Source organism: Podarcis raffonei, chromosome 7 (assembly GCF_027172205.1).
Source record: "Podarcis raffonei isolate rPodRaf1 chromosome 7, rPodRaf1.pri, whole genome shotgun sequence".
Taxonomy (NCBI): Eukaryota; Metazoa; Chordata; class Lepidosauria; order Squamata; family Lacertidae; genus Podarcis; species Podarcis raffonei.
In genome coordinates, this window is record NC_070608.1 from 42,273,835 (window position 1) to 42,301,054 (window position 27,220).

General features: G+C 41.1%; 1 protein-coding gene across 2 annotated transcripts; it reads right to left on the bottom strand.

Annotated features, from left to right (window-relative positions):
• Positions 1-55: 55 nt before the first annotated feature.
• On the bottom strand, positions 56-27,127 carry MEP1B (meprin A subunit beta). Of its 2 annotated transcripts, none has more exons than XM_053396281.1 (15): positions 25,216-27,127; positions 23,616-23,634; positions 22,342-22,392; positions 22,195-22,238; positions 20,020-20,098; positions 18,276-18,393; positions 13,783-13,961; positions 12,802-13,020; positions 10,171-10,323; positions 7,989-8,204; positions 6,669-7,106; positions 4,754-4,918; positions 3,621-3,753; positions 2,613-2,805; positions 56-1,140 (listed from the first exon to the last, which is right to left on the bottom strand). In XM_053396281.1, exons 1-15 carry the CDS (start codon positions 25,255-25,257, stop codon positions 1,126-1,128), a joined length of 2,064 nt encoding a protein of 687 aa, XP_053252256.1. In that variant the 5' UTR covers positions 25,258-27,127; the 3' UTR covers positions 56-1,125. The 2 variants fall into 2 exon arrangements, with proteins under 2 accessions (XP_053252256.1, XP_053252255.1); XM_053396280.1 differs by lacking the exon at positions 25,216-27,127 and adding an exon at positions 25,042-25,142.
• Positions 27,128-27,220: the final 93 nt, after the last annotated feature.

Consider the following 27,220-nt stretch of genomic DNA (forward strand, 5'->3'; position numbering starts at 1 on the left):
AATTTCATATTTTAGCTAATAAGACTTACAGCCTATAGTTAAGATGATACATACATGTTTTTCTTCACTGGCACCTTTTAATACAATACATTCATGGCTGCAAGTATATTAAAGCTATTTTGTGTTTGATCTTTGAAGGTAATGAGAGTTCTTTACAATGGGGACATTCAGTAGAGAAGATCCATCTCCTATTAATACATAGGAGCATACAAAGTTAATAGGGCATTGATGTTTTTATTATCCTTTGCTCATCATACTTGTACAACTCTGTTATGCAGTGTTAGCAAGATAATAAAGGCTAACCTCAGTAATACAACTCTTCTCCCCATTTTGTCTGATGGTGCCTACAATAAGCTACTTTTATCCTTGGGCACATTTTAACAACCTAATAAATAAAATTGGGAAGCTCCATCATTCAGTATATTGGAAGAAAGGAGGCAGGTTCTGTTATCCCCAAAGAGGTTTTGCTAATATTTAGCACAACTGATATAGCCATCCCCAGTGGAAATGCCCTAAACACATCTTAGAACTTCGGTTACCTCCCTAGAAGGGAGGTTAACAGCTTTTTATACCTTTGAGTTCACAAAGCAGCCAGGCAGTTGATGAGTTTTTCAGAAAAGGGCTGCCACTGAAGCATATGTGATTTTCCACCCACTTTCCCCCTTGAAATGCTATCGTGCCAAATCCCCAAACAATTTTTTGAACTCACATGTTTAAAAAGCCATTTAAAGATTCTGGAGGGGAACTACCTGCAAATGACACCCCTCTGGAAAAAAATTAGGACACATGTCTTCACTCAGGGTCCATATTGTTTATACAGAAGGGAAACCTCCCAGTTTCGTTTCATAAATTATGTGGTGGAAATAAAGAAATCTGACCACTTTGCTTATCCAGGACATATACCATGCTAGAGAAATCCTTAAACTTGCACCATCTCAAAATTTAAAATACCACTTTTAGCCGCTTTTTTTGCATTGATTTAAACTCTCACACAAATAATTTCCTTTCCCTTTTTTCCTGTAAGTAAAATGTCTGTTGGCAAAGGAGAAACTGTGCTGGACATGAAGTTATGAATAATGTGTTCAAGTGAGGCCATCCATTTTGGTTTCCAAACTTTCACTATCTTCAGAGAGGTGTTTTCTGTCAAGAGAGCAAAAGGCATCTTCTAAATAACTTGGATAGAGTACAATTATAGTAATTGCAAAATAAATGTGGCTATCCTGCATAGAGCATAGTATATTGAACACATAGCATGAATCAAGCTCAGGTTAATATTTGCCGGCCTAAGTTTATCTTGCTTTTCCATACTCTTAGATGGGAAATGGGGGTCTCAAATTGGAGTTCCTGTGCAGAATTTTAGGCCAGAAAAAGTCACAGCTTTTTCAATTCCAATGGAAGAGTAATTTATTTCAATTAAATCCTAGAAGTAGCATATAGCTTTTGTCTTGTTTTTAATGCAAAAGAATGGCTGTTTCCCCTTAAATCGTTTCATCCGAGAGGAGTTGCAAACCCAGAATGAGAAATACAAAAGGTGATGCTTTTCAGTAGGCTAATGTACTGCTGGCAAACTATCCAAAGTTGTATTCTTTGTTTCAAAACGGGTATAGAAACAGACATTTCTATGGCAAGATAGCTGATTGCTGCAGATGAGAAGTAAGGAGATGCAACTGCTCTCTTTTTGGAGAGGCAAGGGATGCAATAAAACATATTATGTATTGCTACTTTTAAAATTATTTGATGCTGCTTTGATAAAATATATTCAAGGACTGGTAAGGTAGTTTGAGAGAGCCTCATTCTTTGAAATTTGTTTAGTTCTTATACAGTTTAATCACATTTTCAAGGTGCAGTCCTTGGGAGGGTTGCCCAGGGCACACAAGATTCTATGACTCTGTCTTCACATGCCAACCAGGAGGTCTGCCCACAGAGGCCTCTTCAATGCAGTTGCGGAAATTTCCAATGGCAGAAAGAGGGCAGGAAGTGTTTAGGTGCACACTGAGGCAAGTTTGGATCCCAAACCCTTCGCATTCCCATGACATGCCAATGTAATGGGGGCGGGGGGGGAGTAGAGAAAGCCAATACTCCAGTTGGGGAACAAAATTTCATTTCCATTGCATCAATGGAGAGAGAAGCCCTTTTACCAAAAAAGGGGGGGGGGTGTCAATGAAGTTCAGTGGAACTTACTCACACATAGGTTTATATAGGAATAAAGTCCAAAGAAAGGAGAAGATGGGAAGGAAATCTACATTTCCCCTCCCACCCTCTACCCTGTGCAATGACCCTGGGAATCTGGTTGTTTTTCTGCCTCAGTTTCACCCTCCCTCACTTGGATTGCTGTGTCAAAAATGTAGCTGCCCAAATAAATGTCACACTATGCAGCATAAGCTAACAGAAGTCAGTGGGGCTCGGTAGATAGTGCATCCAGAGTTGTGTTAGCCTCTGTGTGCGTTGGCAAAGGCCACACAACCTTTCATCACAAGTTCCCCTTATTTGTACAATTAGAATACGTTTGAGGGCAGACTAAGTATTGCACCTCACAATCTTACCTAGCAAGAAAACAGTTCAGTATTGCAAAGCCACCTAAAAGTTTGCACCACCGGAAGTGCAATACTTACATTTTGTAAACCCAGGCTTTCCATTTTTTTCCTATATTTCTTTTTAATACAGCTGGTCGTCACAATGGTGATGATCAACATAACGGCAAATATAGACAGAGACGAGGCAACTGCTATCACAACTGTGTCCTGTGTGGATCCCTTCTGCTCGCATTTTTCTCCCACATACCACCAATCTGCACCTACAGGGCATCTGCAAAGCATGGCAGCGGTTAAAGCAAATCACAAACACAATTCAACACACTGCAGTCCCACCCCCGAATTAAGCTCACAGGCCAGAAACCCCCCATTCTAAGCTAAATGGCCCACAATCCTTTTCACCCAGAAGTGAGGATCCCGTGGATCCCCATAGCTGAAGTGACAAAACTGCACACAGTATCATGGAGCTACAGAAAGGCATTTTTATATTGGCTGCTTTAAATAATACGGAGCATGGAATGTGCTCTCCACCATGACCCCAGCACATCTTTCCTGGTGAATTAGCACTCATATATTAGTGTATATATGCAAGGTTAGGATCCCCTACCCTACCTGGCATCTCCTTATGTTGGCATGCACTGCCTGTTCGTGTATAACCCAGTTAAGCATGCTTAAAGCCTGTCTAATTTCTGGGAATTGTAGGGGGGAAATATGTGGGCATTCCTTCCAAGCCCATACTGGATGGAGGGAGAAACTGGCAAAAACAGATGAGCGTGAAGGCCTAAAATAGTTAACCCCCATGCAAAAAACCCACAAACACAAACCTGGACTGGATACCATTACTTATTGTCAAAAACAGCTAAAGGAACATAGCAGATTATTACTGTAGTGACAAATGCTGAATGTGCACAAAATGTAGCACAACTGAAGTTCAGTTCAATATATCCTCTGTGGGAGTACCACAAGATGAAGATCTCGGGTTCTCTCACCCCCACTTCACACTGGATTTTTTAAATAAAAGATTGCTAAACACGATGCCTCCCTAGAAGGAATTCCACAATAATGAACACTTAAGAACACATTGCTTACCTGCAAACTGGCTTCCCCTCTTCAAGAATGCAGATTCCACCATTTTGACAACCATAGGCCTCACACACACTAGTGGCTGTAGTTGGAGTGATGGCTGTAGAATTTGGCTGAGTTGATATTAAATGTGATATATCTGAGGTGAATAAATGAGGCAAAACATAAATTCTTGGAGCTTAACTAATACATCTTAAAGTATTTGGTGCTATTACTTTTATTAAATTAGGTTTGGGGCTCAGAAGTTTAGAGATCTTTTGTTTATAAGCTTAATGGCAAAGGAACAATCATTTTCCCATTATAAAACAATTTGAAATTAACTATGAGTGATGTATAACTGCTTTTTGGAATAAATGTTAACCTGTGATTTTTGCTTAGATATATAAAGGTGTAATACAGAATAATAGTTCAGCATTATGAAAATGGGTTGCAGCAAATGTCACATGCTCCATCCTTCTTCTCTGGGGCAGCCATGAGGAAGAGTTGGTAAACTTTCAGTTTTAAACTAGTCACATTATGCCTGAATCCAGATAAACTGCCGTTTGTCTCAACTATGGCTAGTCAGAAAAAGCCACCTCTAAACCTTTGTTTATGCAGTTGGCTACTTAAAATAAAGGACAGTAAATATTAACCACAGTTTGGGGTTTGGAAATAACACTGTGTTTAATTGAAAAGTGAAAGCTTCTAAACTTCTCACAACTGCTCAGCGGAAGGAGAGGGGAGACACTGAATGTTTAAGTCCAAGCCTTGCCCAGGTTCATTGACAAAAGGCCTCTGAGCAGCTATATCAGTTAAACTAGGGAAATATTACAAAAGTTGCAAGTTCCAATATGTGGCAGCTGCCATAAAGGTTGATCTATTTGCCTTTTGGAAAAATTAACGCCTCCAGATGTTGGAACTTTGCATATTCAAATGACTCCTGTCTAAGCAGCTCAGCATACATTTTGCAAAACATTTCAACCAGTGGCCATAGCAGATTCATAAGCAATCAGGGCCCACCTTCTAGTCTCAACTCTTAAGTGAGAGAGAAGAAAATATGCAGAACTATTTGTTTTAGGGAGACTCCCGTTGCCTATCATGGGATTATTTCTGCTGAATCCTTGATACTAACAATATCACTCATAGCAAAACCCACATACCTTCCACTGTTGTAAGAATGAAAATACTATCCTCTTTAACAAACTCACGACTTTCAAGCCTTTGTTGTGTTATAAAGGAACTGAATTCAGTTGCAGGACCTCTCATGAATTCAGTGCCATTAGGAAAAGTAGCGACTATTCCTACGTTGTCTGGTCTATCGTATACTGTGAAAGAAGAAAAAATTAGTAAAGCTAATATTTTTGGTAGAAAAGGGGTTCAGCAAAATATGAAATGATACTAACTATATACCTTTTTTCCAGCAAAATAAGAAAAAAAAAAGAATGACTCAAGATTCTTGTGTAAGCAGGAAGACAATGTGACTCAATTAACTCTTGTAGGCTGTGAACATCAAGACACAATGACTATCTAAGCTGAGCTGTCACTTCCAACTGGGACAGGAAAACTATGTAGCCTGGGCAATGCTAAAAAGTCCAAAGATAACCTTCTGGATGGGCACTGGCTGTGAGGATTTCCACCGAATCCACAGCGGCACAAAAAAATTACCAACCTCTAAAAACATTTCAGTTCCAACCCACTAGGTCTACTGCCTGAAGGCCACAAAACATTTGGAGAGGGAAGGTTTGGCATCTCCATTATTCATCTTCCTATTCTAGAGGTTCCCTCCACTGCTACCATTACTCAATTGGCTTTATCTTGGTTCTCAGAGGAGCAACTCAAATAATAGACTGTAAGCGTCCTTATTGCCCACTGTTGGTCTCTTACTGCCATTTTTATCTCATCCTAAGGAGCAACCTAGCAGTTCGAAAGCACGTCAAAGTGCCAGTAGATAAATAGGTACCGCTCTGGAGGGGAAGGTAAATGGCGTTTCCGTGCGCTGCTCTGGTTTCGCCAGAAGCGGCTTAAGTCATTCTGGCCACATGACCCAGAAAAACCGCCTGCAGACAAACGTTGGCTCCCTCAGCCAGTAAAGCGAGATGAGCACCGCAACCCTAGAGTTGTTCGCAACTGGACTTAACTGTCAGGGGTCCTTTACCTTTAAGGAGCAAGTGGAGGCCCTCCAGATACTGAGGCCCAGCTTTGAACAAAATGGAAAAAAAACCTGGATATCTCACATTTAGTGTTTCAAAACAAAACATTTTGCTATCAACTTCCAGAGACTCTTCAGTCCTGCTGTGAAAGGAAATGTAGTGCACAGTAGGGAAATGCTGGCTTTATGTAATCCTGCCTTATCTTGTCCCCACTCATCACCATTAAGGTTTAGACCAGTGAGGTTATTATTACTGGCATCTGGCAAATATACTTGATTTATGCCAGAGGTGGCCTCCACATGTAGACTACAACTCCCATGAGTGCACTTATACTGAGGAGTCAACACACATGCCTTTGCTACCTCAGGAGAAATAAAGGATTCTTACTTCTTTTCAAGGAATGGAGTTGAAAGAGGAATGTGAATTCCATGAGGGAAGAAAAATGGACCGGAGGGCAAAAAGTTTACCAGAGGATTATGGAACACATATATATTAAAAAATTAAGAGTGGAGAATGATGTCAGCCACTATATACCATATTTTTCCGTGTATAACACTCCCCCTATTTTGGGGGACTCAAAATTAAGAAAATGGGGGGAGATTGCCCCCGTGTATAAGACTACCCCCCCTTTTTAACATTATTTTTAATAATAATAAAAAGCCTAGTCTTATACACAGAAAAGTACAGTATTTCACAGTGTCTACACAAGGAGGTAATCAGCTCAACTTTTTTTTAATACAGATTATTTTGTTTTGCATTATCTGGTCGGGGGCAGTTTCTCATGCACCTTAGGAATTTTAATACACTACTGTTGGCGAAAGAAAGAGAAATAATTTGAAGGCATTATTGAAGCATATATATATATATATATATATATATAAAAAACTATAACCATTAGGGTAAACTAATACAAGTATTAACCTACCTAGTTGGCTTGGGTCTGTAGTTATACTTCTTTGATTTGACATACGTTGGCGGATGTCTGGATGCTGATCAAGCAGAAGCACTGTAGCTTGTTGCCATGCACAAGGCCACTGCAACCGGTCATCGTTTGCACCGGAGATCAAGTGCAAATGTATGTGTAAATTAAATGAACTGGTGGGGAGCAAACCAATCTGAAATGCATACCCTTTGGGAGAGTAAAAGGGTGGACTATATTGTATTGTAGCGCTTGAAACCAGCTGAGTGAAATTTCTTATATGCCAAACATGGTGAGGGCACTGAGTTTCTGACAGGTTGATATCATCAATGGAAAGGCCTCCATTAGATGCATCGGATCCTTTTATGCCTTCAAATACTACTCGGAATTTACTTGCAACATTTAAAGACACATGGTGTAACTCCCAGTAGCCTGCAGGTGAACCTGGAAAAGAATAATGAGGTGCATTATATTGACAGCATATTTCAATGTTACACAAACAGATTTTCACATTCCCCATGAAATTTAAAAGGGGTTAAATGTTGAACAGTTCATTTAGTCATTCATATTTGTGTACATGAGTTTTATGCAGGACCTATCCTTAAAGACTTTTCAGTGCTTCCCCTGATGCAGACTCTCCTGACTGTGATGGATCACAGGAAACATTACTTCACAGATGGATAGACTCCCTACTGTCTACTGGCCGGATCTCAATCTACTGGTTTTTAAATGTAATATATTTAACAGTTTAGGCTCAAAATACAATTTTAAAGTCCATCACTACAGTGTCCCAATATAATTTCAGATCAAGACTTCCATGGATCAATACGGGCCTCCTTTTTGTGGGGCTGGGGCAAGAGAAATCCATTAAAAACACTACGGAGAACCCAAACCAAAGAATAAAATACTTGTGGTCTCAGAACTTTTCTTGTCAAATGTGAAATATTAAACTCTAGCCTAGTCCTCACCAGCATAGTAAACTGGTGTCTGGACTATACAGCTTCAAACTCTACATTTTTTAATTGACCTCCATTAAAAACAACAACCTCCACATCAAAAACTTGACGTTATGGGATGAGGAATGTGGCTTAATCTTCTCTCTGACATGCTAGCTTTCTATACAGAGGAACTTTTTGTTATTTTTTAACGGAGGAGCATGCAATAATTTAAGCCCCCACCTGCAGTCTAAAGTGATACAGAGTAGGCACAGATTTTTCAGTCTTCTTTCTGGATTTATGCTAAGCATTCCCCACTTCTCCTTCCTGCAGTTAGGACAGTGTTAACTAGAACAAGAGCATATACGTATTAAAAATAATGCTTTCATACCTTGTATCGTTTTCACAAGCCTTTGGGTACCATTGGGGCTTGCATCAGTGTATTCCTTGACTAAAACATTCAGCTGATCACTTTCACTTCCGCTGTTGTAATAATAGAATTGTAGGCACTGGAAACCTCTCTTGGGATATAGAAATCGGCTCTCTAAAACCGCTCGATCTGAAACACTTCCAGCACTGGTGTTAAAATGCATAAAGTAGCCAGTCTCTGTCAAGGAGAAAGAGAGAGAGGAGGGAAAGAGAGAGCACAGATTCACTTTTAGAACTTCTTCACCCTCTGTACGCTGGCATGGAACCCCCTGGAACTGTTGGTGCTTAATGTTCCTCAGTCAAAGCAACATTTTACCATCTAGTGATTGGCTACTGAAGAATGTTAATTGCTCAGATAAGCCTTGGCGTCCAGCCCGCTTCGGCTGCGCAGTTCTGCTGGGCCTCCGGACTTCAAAGGCCACATTCCAAAGGCTCTGAGCAAACGCAGAGTTTAACGAGCGGCAAGAGAAAGCTGCAAGCTCCAATGCGTTCTTCAGTGTGCTTAAATAAAATCCACTCAGGATCTTAGCAGCTAGAAGCAGTTTTTATTTACAGCAGACTATCCATTGTCTATCACAGCAAACAGCGTCGTGAAAACACGTCCTCTCTCCTCAAAAGCGAAAGTAGAGAGAAAAAACAAAGGCTGGAGACTCTCGGATATGACGTGTCTCCCCCCTCCTCCCAATTTGTAGGCAGGGCGTACACTCTGAGCTGTTTAACCCTGTAAGCTCAGGTTCTCCTCACAGCTACAGTGAACCCTAAAATTTTGAGTGCGCTTTAGAGAAAGCACGGGTGCACCCCAATCTCTGAGCAGTGCGAGATTCCAGGGTTCCTGGCGCTTACTCGGGGTTCATGTTTCCTTCAGAATGTGGCACAATGGAGACTCTGGTGTCTTTATGATATGTGGCTTATTTACACATATATACAACCTGAGCCTACGATGGAGGGGTTCACAGGATTAACACCACAAGAGGGCCTTGCTTCCCCCATAGCTGCAGCCTTGGATTCAAACAGGAATCAAACATTGCTCTCTCTCTCTGTCTTCTCAGCTTGCTGGTTTGCTTCTAGCTGACATCACTCTACTCTCTGCTCGCAACTCTGGTTTTGTCCTTCTAACCAGCTGCGACTTGGGCGATAGGCCCCACCCATTTGCCATCTCGCACAGATCCACTTCCTTTGTTACCTTAGAAACCCATAACTTAGTGAGTCTCCTGAGCCCTGTAGAGGTGTGTTTGTGTGTGTTTTGCTGGCAGACATACTGGCTAAGTTTTAGAGTTTCTACTTGGGTGTCTGTTCTTGCACCTTTGAACTGTAGCTGATTCTTGTGTGGTAAGTGCAGAAGCCCAAATTCCTGCTTTGTGTGCTCTTTTTTCTGCACTCCCAGTTCCATCAGACTCTGCCTAGCAAAGCCTTGCTGGAAAGAGGCAAGTCTTTTTCAGTCTTCTTTCTGGATTTATGCTAAGCATTCCCCACTTCTCCTTCCTGCAGTCGGCACAAGAAGGAAAGGAATGACCCCCTCTTCTGCCGCCTTCTTATCAATTTCCCAACTTCTACTTTTCCATTCTCCTCCCATGCAAAATGAAACATCACTGCGCAACTTCCTTGGCCTGCCATAGTTTCACACACACCTCTCCTCCAGAACAACTTTCAGAATTAAATTACCATTTTCAAATACTTTAAAAAATAAATCCCCAATTCTTGAAAAACTCTAGTCTTGCCTCTGTTGCTCCCCTGTGTATTTTATGAGGGCACTTCACTATCCAGGCTTCAACCCACATTTATGCATGTTGTTCTCCAGCGTATTTTGGTGAACATTCTAGTTTATGGAACAGCTCTATGGAAGGGGCAACATCCTGTCTTCCCACAAGAACCAAAGTCACAGTGGGAAATGGCTCCCCCAGCACATTTGAACCAAATTATGTCATTCAAGTTCTGAAAACAGCTTAATTCCCTTAACATGGAAAAGTAGGTTGCAGACATGTATAGAGATATGACTTGAAATAATACGGTAAACATTCTAATTATCTAACAGGCTTGGTTAACAACGCAATAGGAATTTATCAGCAAGTTAGTGAGGTTATGAAGATCAGATACATCCACAGAAAATACTTATCTAAGAGATAAGAATAATTGCTGTACATTACCTTGGCAGATTCCAACATAGGTGTGATCCGTTTGTGGTCCACTAGGAACCTGGGTTATGCGCTGCCAGTCAGCATTATCTTCTGTACTTTGAATCATGCCACACACGTTTTCAAATTCAAAACTGCACGTCTCCATAAAGCTTAAAGACGAAGCTACCAGCATTAAAAAAACAGAGCAGATACAGTGTTTGTTTACTTTAGTGGGACTATTCAGTCAACTGCATCAGGAAATAGTTTGGACCCAACTAGATGTGCCATCAGGAGATCTGTGACTCATTTGTACTTTTAAAATACAAAAGCTGCTGTAAACAGTGGCGAAGTAAACAGTCTAAGAGTCAAGGAGCCTGCAGGTGAGATGGCTAAACCCTTTTCCATCTCACTTTTTCCCTAATCTATATCCCCACCAGCTGCTAGCTGCCTTGTGGGAGGAAACCTGTCTGTCTGGTATTGTTTTACCTCTAGTAGACAAACAGTTTTGGCATGAATGGCATGAGAGAAAGGTTAATCTCCCCTAGGACCATTGTTCCATACAATTCTCAACCTTCACCTGGCAACTGCTGTTAAACTTTTTTTTTTAAGTGGGAAATCCAATTACAGATCTTCTCATATCTCAATTAGTTAGAAAAACCACAATGTCAAAAGAACCAAACTCTGTTCTAACTCAAGGTGGGTTCACATGACAGAGAAGTTTCTGTTATTCTGTGCATTTCAGTGTGCTGTTCACAACAGCATGGCTTCTTTAGTATCTGATTCACATTTGTTGGGGGAGAGGTGTTGACAGGCAGGGGTGCCTTTGTAGTATGCAAAGGTGTTCACACCTTGGCTAGAGATAAATTAGGAATGGTTTGAGGACTCCAATTGCTGGTTTGGGAAATAACACATCAAACGGTAGTATTTTATAACAAAGAACAGGATATATACGCATTTTGCATGTTGTCATGTGAACACGGATTAAAAACCCAGTACTACACATGCAATGAATGCACGGTAACTGAAAGTGTGAACACAGCCTCAGTCACTCTATGATCAATCGGTGCTATTAGCTGAATCCATAAACCACTTCAAGTAGAAGTAAATGAGTTTCATTTTAGAAGAAAATAAATAAGCTGGCTTACTTGTTTTATAGAATGAGCAGTATCCTTTTTTCACTATTAGGAAAATCAAAATGACCTTTAAAGGGCAGATTTTGCATGATCAGCAATTTAGGATATATATATATATATATGAGTCGGGTGGCCACCTTAAAGACTTACACCTGTATTATGGCATGTGTTTTAGTGGACCACATTCCTAACTGAATTGGATGTAAGTAAAATCAACTGACCATATAATGACCATCAGGCCACTTATACTGCTTTTTCAGCCTTAATTTTTTTTTTACTTCCTTTGTTTAGCATCCTACCTGAGGAAGCAGCTGCCTCATGCAGAATCAGACCACTGGTCCATCTGGGTCAGGTGTAGTCAGTGCAGCACCTTTCAGTTATTGTTGCACTAGAATTCCTATCAGCTACGGTTGCCATATTTCAAACAGTGAAAAGTTGTTGAACTTTTTTTTTTAGTTTTGCCCAAAGTTGTTGAGCTTTTTGGGCAAAATCGCTTTAATAAATGCAAAAACGGCACTGCCAACATGAGCACCACCCGGACACTGCTGCTGACAGTGTCCAGGAAAATCCAGAAGCATGACAACCTTATATCAGCCTCAGTCACATCAGACAACCCCAAACAAACAATCCTTTGAGGGTGTGATGATCCTTTGCAGCGCTGGTTTCAATTCAAACCACCAAAGCACAGGGAAACTTATGCTTACAGTACATCCCACTCTAGGGTCTGCTGTAAGTGCAGGTCCCAGCCAGCTTGCTGTAAGCACCAATCAGCCGAGTGGCATATACAGGCAGTCTGCTAGGGGTAGGCATTGCTTGCCCTAGAGAGTTCCTGACTAAGAGTACAGTCAATCCCAGCCACCTTGCCATAACCGCCAATCTACAGCCCTTACAGGAAGCCAGCTGGAATCAGTTTGTGCTTCTGAGCTGGTAAGTGCTAACAGCAAGTTAGCTAAGGCACCCATTTGTTTTCTGGCAGCTACTTCTCCACCTCCTCAAACCTAACATCACAAATTATGTCAGGTGTGGGACAGGTGGGTGTGCTTTGGGGGGAAATGGCACTGGAAACCCAATGGGGTTCCTCACCCCTGTCTCAGATGCTGGGGGGGGGGAATTTATTTGCAACTATAAAGCTACTGTATTCCCAGGCAAAGGACCAGATTTAACTAACAGGCACTGCTAATGGAAGCCTGTGCAAGCACTTCTGCTAGCACCAGAGGACTCTTGCCCCTCTCCTCCCCTTGTGTGCCCCTAAAATTGGCTCAGGGGGAGGGTTGGGAGGAGAGGAGAGATTGCTCCACCAGCAATTCTGGCTGCCAGATGGAACAATCAGAAGAGGGCAACACTGAATTCATCCCAAAGTAAAGTTCAGAAATGAAACCTAAGCAAACAAATCATAGAATTGTAGAGTTGGAAGGTACCCTGAGGGACATCTAGTCCAACCTGCTGAAATGCAGGAATCTCAGCTAAAGCATCCATGACAGATGGCCAAAGGAGGCTGAAAAGATATGATGAGGTTTCAAACACTTACTGCAGTTGTAGAGTCGACTCAGCTTCCGGATATCATATTCACTGAAATCCATGCGCTGTCCAATCACATCAATGAAGGCTGGTATATTTGTTACTATTGTTGGTTCTGTTCCATTCCTGAAGGCATTTTTACTGTAGTGCATTACAGAGTTATAGTCATATGGGACATTAAGGAAGTCAGATCTTTTATCATCATATTTGTTGAAGTTTCCTTCCTTACCTGAAAGAAGCAGAAGAACTTACCACGGTGACTTATACAAATCACAATCCAGCCAAAGCGAAGCCCTTTTCAGTCCTACTGGTTTAGGTGACAGATAAGCACACTCTTCAATATCTCTCCCATTGCAATGTAACAAATTTATAATTTATGTGCTTAGCCTGCTGTCCCATCGCTTCTTCTTTGAATTCCAAGTATATCATACAGAACCACAGAGTATTTATTTATTATAGTAGTTCCCAATTTACAATGCTTTGCAAGCAGAAAGAAATGAGAGAGACTCGATGCAGCAGGCATACACAGAATTCCAGATAAGTCAAGCTTCTTGGTAAAAGGAGAGGGGGCAGATGTAAGGTACATGTACAAAGAAACAGAAGTTTCCTGTTTTAAAGAGAAAGGGGAGTTTCAAGCTGGAGCATGGTGAAATTGGAGGTGCAGCCTGGAAGTAGATCAAGATGCAATTGGGGGGAGATCACTGTAGAAGAGTCCTGTTTACCTTCACTCATGCTCTGCTCACATATTGAGAGGCAAAGCAAATATTCTAAAGGTGCCACAAGTGTGTGTGCCGTCACCCAAAGGGAAACCTAAACCTGGCAGCACTGCCCCTTGAATTGCTTGGAGGAGCAGAGAGTATATAACAATGCATCACATTTTAGACATTGCCATCCAAGTCAGAAAGCTTTAATGAGATTCAGGTTGAATGAGAAGCTGTACAGATGAAATCTATCAATGGATTTAAATTAAAAGGAAGGTAAATTAGCTTACCCTCTTGAATTCTGTCTCGCATTATTGTGACATAATCATCTCGATCAGATCGTGACTGTTCATGCCAGAATCCCAGTGCATGAAGGAATTCATGCTCAATCGTCCCAATCCTGTCACAGTTGGCTCCTATGGAGAGTTCTTGCCTCCCTTTTCGGCGGTTTCCCACAGAGGACCAGCAACTGACAAAAAATGCAAGAGTGTTCAAAATATGTGCTGTATACAATCTTGCCCTAGTCTAATTATCCATCAAAGGGTTCACTCAGAGGAAACCCTTTTCACTTGGTCACACTAATTCTGCAAGGCAGAACTTGCAGAGACATTGCTTCTGCCCAGATTCCCATGCTGGATTGAGTATTGTGCATACAAACCAAAGGAGATGCACACCTGTACTTAGAGAGTTTAGAGAGAGATCTGAAACACCTTCCATTTGCTCTACAAGGCGTGAATGGTGATGGCATAAATTCCCATCTGCATTGTAAGGCCTTAAGCAGTGTATATGTCTTTGTTTATGACTATGTATCTAGTAAAGCTTTGGTGTGAAAAGCCTCTTATGAATTTTATATGGTTATAGAACTGGAGGTTTGGTCTAGATGTCATATTTAGGACACCTCAAGACCTGTGGTTTTACATCTGTAAGATGTGATTCTATAGCAGAAGGACTGACTGAAATGGTCGAACCAGTTCCTTTATTAAGTGAATGGGGCTAGCCAAGTCTGTTAAGTTATCTCTTTGCACAACTAAAGAGTTGGTCAAGTATAAATGTGTTGCTGTTGAAATGACTGGCTAGTGATGTTTCTAGAGGGGAACAGCCCCCCACCCCCAATGCCTGGAGATGTGGTGATGATTGGTGGGTCTAAGAGAACCAGTCTTGTCTCATAGTGAGCTAGACTTGGGAAGAGGCTTGACTTGTTCTCTGTGCTGAAAGCATATAGAAACGGGTGCAAAATCAAAATATGCTGAGGTGCTAATGTTGTGAGCCCTTTCATTTTATGCTTAGCTGGTGTATGTGTGAATAACACCACCACAAAGATACTCCAGTGAAACCAAACCTGAAGTGTGTGCTGGCACCCCTTACATCTTTCGTAACTTGGAAATCGGGGTGTGTTTAACAATATTGTATGTCTTGAAACTTTATTCATTCAGTGATTTGCCAGCTCCAGATTTTGGGAAGGCCTTAAACAAAATGTCTTCAGTGCCTCCTCCTGAAACGAGCCCTTCTCCTCTTTGCCACAGTCACGGCTGCCCATTCACTTGTCTTCTTCCTCTGGGCTTAATCTGCATGGCCATCTGTAGAGGAAGAAGGCAAACTGGGGTCCTCTTGCTCCTATCTCTGGGCAGAAGAACAGGCCATGGCAGCAAAGAGAAGCAGACTTCAGGAGTTGAGAGTGGCGAAGCAACTAAAGATATGGCTCAAGCAGGTACCAGGGAATACTGACTTCTGACATATAAGCCAGATTCACTGGGTTGTGCCCAACCCATTAATTTCAGTGGGTCTAGTCTGCATAAGAGTAGCATTAAAATCAACTCAGCATCTGCAGAATGCCTACAATACAGCCAGAATGCCCTTTGAATTATGTGCAGAAAGGCTCTGGGATGGAACAGGATGTTGAAAGTAAACACATGGTCACTTTTAGGAGTGTTCCATATGACCAAGCAGTCACACAGTAAGCACACATGGCAACCAACTATGCATGTCTGCTGTACAGCATCTTCAGTTTTACTATGCAATTCAGAAATGTGAGTGGATCCAAAACCCAGAATACACACAAATGAATTGCCATGAGGATCAGTGAGCAAATAGGAATGCTGTTCTCCAGCCTTTGTTTCTCTCACAGAGAGCCAAGGCAGACGGTTTAAATAGATCAGTATGGATCCGGCAATGTCCTTCAGCAAAAACCATGGTTTTTAGAGACTCAGGGAACATTACTCAATCCACCAGGCAAGCTGCTTCTCATAACTTGCTGGCTGTGTGGGCCATCCATGGTAGGAGGAATTTTAAGTAGCCTGCACCCAACCCCTTATTCTGTTTAGCCCTGACTATGCAAAACAATGCAGACATGGATGAAAGGAGAACAACAGCCTTTTGGAGTTAAGGAACTGAATACACCAATTGACATTCTCTCAGCGACTTACAAATTTTAAAATAGAAAAATACAATTAAAATAACAAAACCATAGAAACAAAAAAGATATTCAAAGTATACATCCACCACTGATATAAACAAGGAAAATTTACCCACCCCCACAAATAAATCCTTCCACACTCAACTAAAAGATGAACACTGAGATGAGCTAAACATCACATCACATCAATTAATATTAACTCCTTGCTTATGAATTTTGTAAAATTAGCTCCTGACTTTATTTGAACTTCAAAACAATAGCCAAAAGACCAGCCTCCATATCCTGCAATGACCTTTCAGAAAAACTTACAGGAAGTTCATGATCTTTTATCTCAGCTGATTCAGTTCTCAGAATCTGACAAACTCTGAACTTTGAACTCAAGGCCCAAACTGAAATACATGTTTTATTGCTTTTCACAATTGAAAAAAAATTAATGTTTGAAGTTCAGCCAAATCTTAAACAGTTTATCACCTTTGACTGGTCAAACAGTTCTTTAACAAATGAGCATTGAAAACTGTGATTTTGCAAGGCAATAAGAGTGGAATCGGGGTGTTTTTTTAAAGTATTTCATGCAGCCATTCCTGCAGACTATAAATTCATATTGGTTGGGTAAATAACTTTTATCACCAGTTTATCACTGTTGCTAACAAGCCACCATAAAAAGCAAGAACATACAGCACTTCGTAGAAAACAGAATTCTGGATAAATGTTATTTATAAATCTATAAAACAGTCTACTTTTGTTCAGCATTCTGAGCGATGACAAGGAACTTCTGCTTGAAAGGAAGACAAATTCCAAGAGCATACAAGATGAATAAGCAGCCTCTCAAATGTTAAAGTAAATATGATTCCAGCAGAAGAAAGAAACATACTGAGACTTAAGAGCTGCCCTGACTCAACACAGATTTATTCATTGGTTCCCTACGTTTATCCTTTAATGTAATCCAAGCCTAAGGTTTGCAGTATAAATCACAGACATCTCCAGGTGACCTGCTTATTGAGCATTCAACCTACTTTTCTTGCTTACACAGAGGTTATACTATGACTGTCCTTAATTGCTCCCTGCTTTGCTTGCAGGGAGGTTATACCATCTTCCAGTTATTCATTTGTTCATCTCACTTTTCAGTGCATTTTCCCATCACACAAAATAACTTGTTGTTTTTTCTAACTAGGCTTGCTGCATAAATCCCCTTGAATTGGGCAATCCTAAATTTCCAGTATGCGCTTGAATCCCTACCACTAAATATTGACAGTCTGGAGGCAACCATATAACTACTTCGAATGGGATGTACAAAATACTCTTATCAGCACAATGCCACAAAGAATTAATGTTGCACCAACGTTCAGGCTCATAAACTCAGAGTTGTGGCTCAACCTGACAAACATCTCTATAGATAAGCAAAGTTTTAGAAACTCGGGTCAAATGCAGCACCTATAGAGTCTTGGAGAAAATAGGATAAGTAAGGGTGGATTTGACTAGGCCAGAAAATCCTGGCATTACAGTGGTACCTCAGGTTAAGTACTTAATTTGTTCTGGAGGTCCGTTATTAACCTGAAACTGTTCTTAACCTGAAGCACCACTTTAGCTAATGGGGCCTCCTGCTGCCGCCGCGCTGCCAGAGCCCGATTTCTGTTCTTATCCTGAAGCAAAGTTCTTAACCTGAAGCACTATTTCTGGGTTAGCGGAGTCTGTAACCTGAAGCGTATGTAACCCGAGGTACCACTGTATAAGGGTTTCGTGATGCTACTGCAAGTCAAAATGTTGGTTAAAATAATAATCAGAGTACAAATGTGTAAAGAAAGTTCAGTGGTGGAACAACTGCTTTGCATGCAGAAGGTCGCAAGTACAATCCCTGGCATCTCCAGGGAAGGATGGGGAAAATTCCATTCTGAGTCCCTGGAAAACCACCAGCTGTCATTGTAGACAACACTGAGCTAGACAAACAAAGCCTAGACTAGTTGGTATAAGGCAGCTTCCTAGGTTCATCACATTTGTGACATGTGCTTTAATCACAAAACATTTACTAAAAAGAATGCCATGCTTACAGATCACAAATTCATACAGAAAGAACCAGAGCCATTGAGAGGCAAAACCAACTATTGTTAGTTTTGCCCCCATCCTCCTCCTATCTGTTGAATTCTACAAGGGCAACACTGTAACTGAGGAAGCTGACAAGCTGTTCCATCCCCTGGCCTGATCTATGTAAGAAGGTGGGTGAGGGCCAACTGAGAGGCGACTGGAGGTGGTGGGGCAGTGCCCCATTTGCCCTAATGAGCTAGCCTCCACTGACAGGCACAGATCTCATATGTGAGACTGTACAGAGACTATGAAAAAGAAAGAAACATTACTTAAAAGGATGATTTCTCTTACCCACTACCTTTGAAGACAGATATGTAATTTGCTTCGCCTTCCCAGGGTTTGAAATCAATACAGGATTTTAGGCGATACTGTTCAAATGCACTGAGGATCAGCCCCTTTGCATTCATATCTGGAAGAAAAAACAAAGAATTGGTTATCGCTCACCTAAAGGAATGCCCTTTCAGCTAACCCTCCACATAGCAACTGGAATCTCTGCTATTAGTGCTAATGAGTATAAATTTTGTAGACTAATATAATTTAAAGTGTTGGGAGAATTATTAAAGCCTTTTCAAGTATGCCTTTAGCATAGGAAAGTGGACTATAAATACCTATTTTAGAAGTAACCCAATTTGCTCTACAAATTTCTCTTTTGCTTCCTTGGACTGTTGATTTGCTACAAACCTTCAAGCTAAGCAACTAGTTCTATTTTCCAAGCCATTGTACTCTGAAATGTACTGGGATCCAGTAGAGCTGTTTTAACACTGAGTTTCTGTTCCTCCTGTAACTGGCTCTGGTCACCAATCTAGCTGCAGCATCTTATAAAGTGATAAGCAACCAGATCTTCACTGTTAATCCCAAATTGGCACTTTTGAGTCTGAGAGAAGGTGCAAGATAATGACATAATTACTTTATTACTACAGGCAGTGTAAGTGGAGTTTATTGTAAATTTGGAACTTGGGCAATCTTTTGCCTCTATTTCTTTGCATTGCTACCCTCACCCCAAATCTCTGAGCAGCTAAGACACGGCAACTTTTATCAAGGCTTGGTTTCTTTTAGAAGGAGGTCACTAGAAGCTTACTGGTGAGTCATAATATTGGAGTGTAATATTTATACCCCTGTTTGTATACAGGCTGAGCTTAATGAGGCATAGCTTAAACATCCAAGCAGTCAACCCAACCCACTGCTTGCGCATCAGACCTCTAGGGTCCTGGCCAGAACCTAAGATGCTTACAGAGCCCAATTTCAACTCTTTGTGTTTCTATGCCTTTGCAAGTCTCTGTTTCAAGTATGCATTGTCCTGTCTTGGTCCTCCTCCAGGCTATAAGAAAAGAGAATCTGGAGGAGTCATCTCTTCTGACAGCCCATTAAATCTGATAGAAAACTCATAACTGCTTTGCTGAATCATTGCACATTGCTTATAATGAAAGATACAGTGGTACCTCGGGTTACAAACACCTCGGGTTACAAACACTTCGGGTTACAGCTAACCCGTAAGTAGTACCTTGGGTTAAGAACCTTACCTCAGGATGAGAACAGAAATCGCGCGGCGGCGGCAGCGGGAGGCCCCATTAGCTAAAGTGGTACCTCAGGTTAAGAACAGTTTCAGGTTAAGAACGGACCTCCAGAATGAATTAAGTTCGTAACCAGAGGTACCACTGTATATCATATCTGTCCAAGATTTGACTAAACCAGATGTATCCTTTACAACTTTTGGGAATTCCTGGATAGCGCTGAGACCTTCCACATACAGGCCTAGCTGGTTTTATTTACAAGTTGAGCTTGCATTTTTATCAAATGCTGAAGTTTATTTTTCTCCATATTGCTGTATTGAAAGGTAGGTTTTGTAATATACTTTTTAAAATTGTTGGTAAAAATCAAAGTTTAAGAAATTATATCCCATTTGTTCTTATGAAGTAAGCCTTTTACCCCAAATCTTGGCAAATATGCCACCAAAATTAATACTGAAGAAAAGAACAAATGTTCATACTGGAGGTTGCTTCTACAACAAGTGATCTTAAGAAATTAACTGCCGTACCTAGGCTGTCCTCAAGGACATATGGAATGGTGTGAGGCCATCGATATTCATTGCCAATAATGGAGTTACGTTCTGGTCTCTGAAAAGGAAGACAAATACAAGAAATTCAGAGAAAGAAAGCACAAGAGTTGGCACTGTGACTCCTCTGAGTTCAGAGTTTTGCTCTTTAGGCACCTGCAGTGTGGTGTATCCAGTTCCTCATTGTTCTTGCACACTGGGGTTGGATAATTGGGGCTGGTCTGTTGGAAGTGCCTCAGTGTCGTAGAGTTGCAGCTATATGCAAGACTGAATATTCTGTGCACCCCTGGGATTTCTTTACAAATGTAGACTCAAGACTCAAGCACTGGATGCAACATTTCAGAAAGTTGCGCACTCAAGTGAAAACACACACTACCTTCATGTTCCTTATAGCTATTACGAAAAGGTATTCAAATGTGTGCCTTCCGCATGGTGCAATTTCTGTTGCAGTAAAAAACACCTGATCTTACTCAAGTAGTCAAGGGCAAAGCTCACATGGTTTCTCACTGGCAATCCTTGAAATAGTGTATTAGTCATAGGCATGAAATCAGTTTCTTTAGAAGCTTGATTGTGGCATCCCAGAGGTCTTTTGGAAGGCCCTTAACCTCACATCCCACACTTGATATTCTTGATATGCCAAATTAAATGGGGGTTTCATTGCTCCAGTTTTTCTCTGGGATTCACCCTACAAAGAGTCAACAGCTGCTGCCACAGGCTAAGTTGTCAGAGCAGTAGGGCTATTAAGTATTACAAAGGAGGTGTAAGATTTAACTGGGGCACCAAGTCACTGCCATCTTCTAGTATCCCTGCATCAAATTCCCCTGGAGGGTCGTCAGTACTTGCTGTTTACTTGGAAGGGTACCAAAGTAATCACAGGGAGTAAGAAACATTCTAAATTCTCATACCAGTTAGCTAATAAAAAACTTAGATTTATTAACACAAAGAACACAGAATTCCAAACAATGAAAGAAAAAGATAGTATGTTTAAATCATAGCTCTTGCCCAAGTTGGTGGAATAGGCAGGCAGGTCTTATCTCGCATGCTGCACAGGATTCATTTTTAGAAGTAATAGGTGGAATGGGGGGCCCCTGTATCCACTTGTAGTTGCAACATAGACTCCAGGGAGCATTGCTAACTAACTCCAGCCAGAGACAGAAGACCATTAAGAAAAGGCATGGGTGTTTGTTTATACGGCCTTCCCTGAAACACTGAGGCAGTGGTATGTCTGCCTGGGCAAAAATCAACAATGGAACCACAATTTAATCTGCTGCATCCTAACTTTCCATGACACTTAAGTACAGGGTTATAACTTTCTTTGGAATCTTCTGATCATACAAGTCTGTTAAATACAGTGGTCTAATCATTGAATTGAATTGAACTATCAGCATAAGATTGGATGAGATGTACAGGTTGTAAATGACACACACACACACACACACACACACACACACACACACACACTATAAGATGTACTGTAAACCTCTCCCATGAACTGTGGTCTGCACAGGGTTAGCATTTTTGCTTTCAGCATTGTACTGGCATCTATCTCAATGCGAGGGAAATTAAAATGCTAATAATGGTAACCTAATGGCTGAATTGATTATATTCTGTGTCATGCTTCCACATTTTTACAGTACTCTTTCCTCTTTTATTATCTCAGACATTCTATATTAATTCCTCTCCAGACACTTCCAGTTATAGCTTCATAAAGAAAACATTTATAGCTAATAAACAGGGTTAATAGCTCCTCACTCTGATGGAGCTCCTGTAGCCTTAGGCATCACATGGAGGAGGAAGCTCCTGGCTCAACCTCAAGGTCCAACTTCCCCAGCCACTGGACTGATGTGACCTTTATGCCCATCTCATCCTTCCTTTCAACTGCCTGGTGTAGTGCAATGCTAAAGGTGTAGCAGCCTCCATCGGCAAGGCACCGAAAATAATAAAGTGTGAGGAGTAGAAGGATGGGAAGCTTCAAAGGGGCTGCAGTGAAAGGCGGGCATTACAAAAACAGCCAGGAGCTTCTTCATCAGGAGCTATGAAGCAAGGGAAGATCTCAGACTAGGGCAAAATCTTATCACCTTTTTACAATAGGGAAGCATGGGCTCATCATCCCCAAGTTAGCAGTCATTTATACTGCTGTTTGTCATTTCAACTCACCTCATCAAGTTTGATATCACCCTCGAACAAGTTCAGTCCCAATGCTAAAAAAGAAACCCATGGCAGGTTAGTGCATTTTAATCCATGACCACACACACACACTATTATAAAAGACAATAATAATTAAAACATTAGGCTGAAAAAAACCTTCATTGATATCAAAGATATCTTGATCTATTCCACTGTCTTCATTTCTTTCTGAAAAACAAAAAGAAAACAGAGATAGTTGTAATTATGGCCATTATATTTTATCCATTACAACAAGCAGGCTGCAGTCCCTGGCAGGGCATCCTAGCAGTGGCATACCAGGGTGCAGAGGTCAACGGAGCCCACCATGCCATCCCAGTCCTTGCCGCCACCACCAGAACCCACCACCGTAGCCAAGCGGGCTGCGCTGCACCACCTGCCCGCCTATGCAGAGGGGAGCCCAGTTGGCCAACACAGCCCTTGGGTCATCCCAGCCTCATAAAGCAGCTCGAGGCTGGTAGCGTGATGTGAGGAGGATGCAGCAGCCATGCGCCCTTTGATCCCAGCCTCGCAAAGCAAGGGCAAGACTGGGATTGAAGGCCATATGGCTGTTGCATCCTGCTCATGCTGCCCAGCCAGTCTTACGAGGCTGGGATCCGATCTGCATGATTTGCCCTGTGAATCATTCAGATCTGATCCTAGCCTCACAAAAAGCAGCACAGGGCTGACAGGGCAGTGTGAGGAGCCAAATGTGCAACACCTCCTAAAACAATATGCCTGGGGTTATTGCCCTGGTAGACTCCCCACACACTATGCCCCTGCATCCTAGAGGCCATACTTTTCTGTTACTGTCCCTCCCCACAGGTAGAGAGAGAGGTCCTTCCACAGAGAGGGAGATCAGACCTTGTAAGCCTCCTCCATGAGGCTGCAGAAAGATGCAGAGCCAGTGTTTTTTTTCCCCAATAGAGCCCCAATGTCAAGAGGTCAATAAGGAAGCATGCAGAAGTCATGCTAGGAGAGGTTTTGGATTTGCCAGATCCTAATTCTTTCTGTTCCCCCAACACAACTCTGGAACCAGGGACAAACCACACCAGACCTGGAACTGATGTAGCCCCTCCATGGTGATAAATGGAAGGGCAAAAGTTGTTCAGAAGGAAAGCTCCTGGAACTGGGGTGCGGGGTGGGCAGAGGAAGAAAAACAGGCCCCACCTTCCATCTGGTCAGTGCACACCTTTGGTTCTCCTCACCTCTGTATTGTTCTAGAAGCATACTTGTTCAGAGGCAAGTTCCACTCAACTCAATGGTACTTAATTTCCAAGTAAATACACTTAGGATCAGAATGTCAATGTGCTAACCATAATTATAAATCAGCTTTTGCGTCTGCTGTGTTCATGAGCAGCTGCTTTTGTTGCCCCTATTTTGTCACAATTAGTAAGATACAAAATAGAACTCACCCTGTAGTTCTTGAACAGGCTAGAATAAAAGAAAGGAGGAAACAGTCAGATGTGCAATCTGTTCTTTGTAGATTACAAGTGATACCTAATGGCAAGTGCAGCCAAATTTATCAGCCAAATTCATTTGGCAAGTTTTGCATCAACAGTTTAAAGTCAGATTCACTGCAATATTATACACCTATAATATGATTTTCTGTGCATATATGAAAACATGTTCTACCTGAGACATGGGACTAAACCCCTTTTTTTGCTATATTTTAAAAATATTGGTTAACCATTGCTTTCTCTTGTTGGTATATTTATATATTAGAAACTGTGGTGATAATATTCCTGATGGTGTGCTTAGCAATTGCGTGGAGCTGGGATTAAAATCCCTAATACTCATTCTATCATAGAACAGTTTAAGAGAATTTCTTTTTCCATAATCCTACAAGTGCACAACTGGAAAGGAAGAGGAACTAGTGTTGTACAAAACAAGAGAATGGTGTGCATATGGAGGTGCAAAAAAAGACACAGCATCATTTCCCAGGCCTCAGCTCAAGAAAATCACTAGAGCCTGGATTAGGTGTTTAAACAAAATTAAATATTGGTCACTAGGATACTGGGATATTATACATAACCTAGCATATATGAAAATACTGGATCATTAAACTATATTCATTACCCACACTTCATAATAAGGATATTTAAATAGCTGGTGTGCCGTATGTCTATCATGTTGTTCTATGGATACAACACTGTGGTTTATACTAGCCTCTTGGACCATACAGTTTAGCCAGTTTGTTATATTAGAACACATACCATTATAATAAGTGAGAGAATACAAGTAGAAATAACGCTATGGTACAAATGTTATTTCAGATATTTATTCATTAACAACTTATAACAATGCAAGCTTCTTGTTCTTTTTTGTATTTGTATAATTACACTTTGAAAACTTTAAAAATTGTTTTAGCTTTTGATATATAAAACAACTACTCTAAAATAGGGGACAGAACACACAGAGACAGAGGCTTCATTTACTCTGATGGGAACCAACGTAACCTGCCCCTAGGCTCATGCACGTCCCCCTTCTTTTCTGGCATAGATAAAATTAACCACAGTTTAGGTTAAGCCACAATGCTAAACTGTTGTGTAAGTTGGAAATAAAAGCTTCTGATCTCATCCTTGTGGCTGCACCAGAAGTGAAGGGAGGGAGAAGCATGCAATCTTGGGCAGAAGTTAACTCCAAAAGAATGATTTTTGTCAGAACCACAGCCAAGGAGGAAATGATTAAACTCTCTCTCCCCACTGCAACCCCAATAATTATGACCCCTGGCCCCGATTTACAGAAACTATTCGGTTTTAAAAAAATATGCACAATAAATACAAATGTGCTAATTCACTCTAGTCCTTAAGAATTAAAGTATGTTTTTTATTGTCTTACCAGACAGCAAACTATCTGCAGAATAACCCCGCTCAGCAGCACATAAAATAGCCACAAATCCATGATGTACAACTTCAGTAAGAGCTGTAATCTTTTAATTTTTGTGCATTTATATCTAGAGTGCCATCATAAATGAAAACTTTGACCTTTGTATTGCAGGTGTTTGATATATACCTTTTGACAGAATGAAGCAAGAGGGCATTTCAACTTTTTCATCGAACATCAGTGCCAGAATAAAATGATTGTTGATTGGTCTTCTTCTACCTTTATATACTTCTCGTTGGATAAAGATGGTGGAAGTAACCAAATGCGATGCCTCAAACAAGGTATCTTCATGATGAACCTAGACAAAGACTCAGTTATTTGCACAGCCACATTCAGCTTAAGTTTGGGGGAAAACTCAGAACATTTAAGAGAAGGAGAGCAGGGATCATTCCATTTGGGCAGCTAAATTGCTTATGCTGACAGAATTTTGGACACAGTACATTTAATTCCTCCTCTCCTCAAAATCTCTTTGGTTACCTTGATCAGCCTCGCTCTAGGATCCTATATATCAGATCCATGACCTCCATAGGTCCAAACCAGTGGTATTGATCTGTACTGCTGATCTTTGGAGAAGTGAAGATCTTTATTTAGAAGCCAATCTTAAAATTCTTCATCAGATTTTGTCTGTGTTGCCTACATTTCCCTTCAATTACTGTTATGGGAATGCCTTGGTCAGGATCACACTGCAATCGACTCCACCCCTATCAGTACTATTACGTGATGGCTTATCCAGATAGAGTTATGGGGTAACTATTCATCAACCTTGAAGATTTTTCAGTGGTGACCCTCTTTTTCATTAACTCCACTGAAATAAATCTGTTTCCTGCCGATGACTAGAAGAGGAGCTCACCTTGGCCCTAGCCTGGAACATCTCCCAGGAAGGGAAGAGAACCCTTGCAGTTATGGCTATCTGACACTTGCAAAATGGAAACTGCCAATCCTACCTTGTCTCTTGAGTAAACAAAGTGGGCGCAGCATCCAAAGTATGAGAAATACAGATTATGTCTAGCATAAGAGGATCCATCTCATTACAAAGGCATACATCTTCAATGCCAGCCTTTGGACCTTTCGAAGTGCGACTTTCAAAGGATGTTTGTGTTTCGGTTGTCATATTGTTTCAGAAAGCATGAATTAGGGTAGGTTGGCTTTGAAATGGAAACTGAATGAAATTACTCCCCCATCCCTACTCTCAGGTAAGTGTATATATAGGATTGCAGCCTTAATATGTGTGATGAAGCAGCAGGCTGCTATGTTAGAGAGAAAAGTAAATGCTAAAAAATATATCCATAGATCAAAGAGCCCACAAAGAACAGAATAAATTCCAATTGCCAAGCAGATAACATGAATGAAATTATTGCTTATACTGTAATAATTTACTACCTACGGTATGTTGTACTTCTCCCTTACTCAAAAGCCAGTTGTTCATTCTTTACTTCTCTCTCCCAACAGTTATGAAGTGAGTTCAGCATGGTTATTTTGAAAGAAAAACACTCAGCTCTCAATTTGTACTTTTCCTGTATTGTTTTTTTAAACAGTAGAAGCCACATACAGTAATTCAGTAGAAAAACTTACAAGGGCAATCAATAACCTTCTCCAATCAACTTCTCCCACATTAACAAGAGAAAGCCACCAGATTCAGAGAACTAGTAAATGGGATCATAAAACTGAAAATGGAATTTTAGGCACATGTAATCCATGCAATCAGTCTAATGCACATAGCTAGACTTCTGCTCATAAAACCAGTCGAATGAAATGGAATTAAATACAAAAACTGCAAACTGCATCAGTGCATTTTTTTTATATTAGTCATTGCCATATATTGCAGATTGCCTGCTTTCTTGGATATAAGCTGCTTTGTAGTATGCACAAAAGGTTAAAGTGAAGTTTTAGCATTACTTTCTTTTCCCACAGGCAATTTTGCACTGCTCCTTGGAACGTGGGGGGACCTGGACTCAATGAAGCACACCTTCCCAACCCTTCACAAAGCTGTGCTGTGTCAGAGCTGTCAGGGGCAGACTTTGGTCTTTCACATTTCAGCAATGCCGTGCAAGGACAAAATTCAGCCCAACAAACACACACACACCGCCTCTCACCTTCCACTCTGCTCAATTCACGATGTCATAGTTGCAACCCC

Bases quoted from the DNA above. Each gene is read 5' to 3' on its own strand.
- MEP1B (XM_053396280.1), bottom strand. From the start codon at position 25,104: ATGGATTTGTGGCTATTTTATGTGCTGCTGAGCGGGGTTATTCTGCAG. The intron at 22,239-22,341 runs GTTTTTTTCAGC...TTTCTTTTTTAG, and splicing joins TATCTTTGATATCAATGAAG to CATTGGGACTGAACTTGTTC. The intron at 8,205-10,170 runs GTAATGTACAGC...TCTCCTTGACAG, and splicing joins CTATGTTGGAATCTGCCAAG to AGACTGGCTACTTTATGCAT.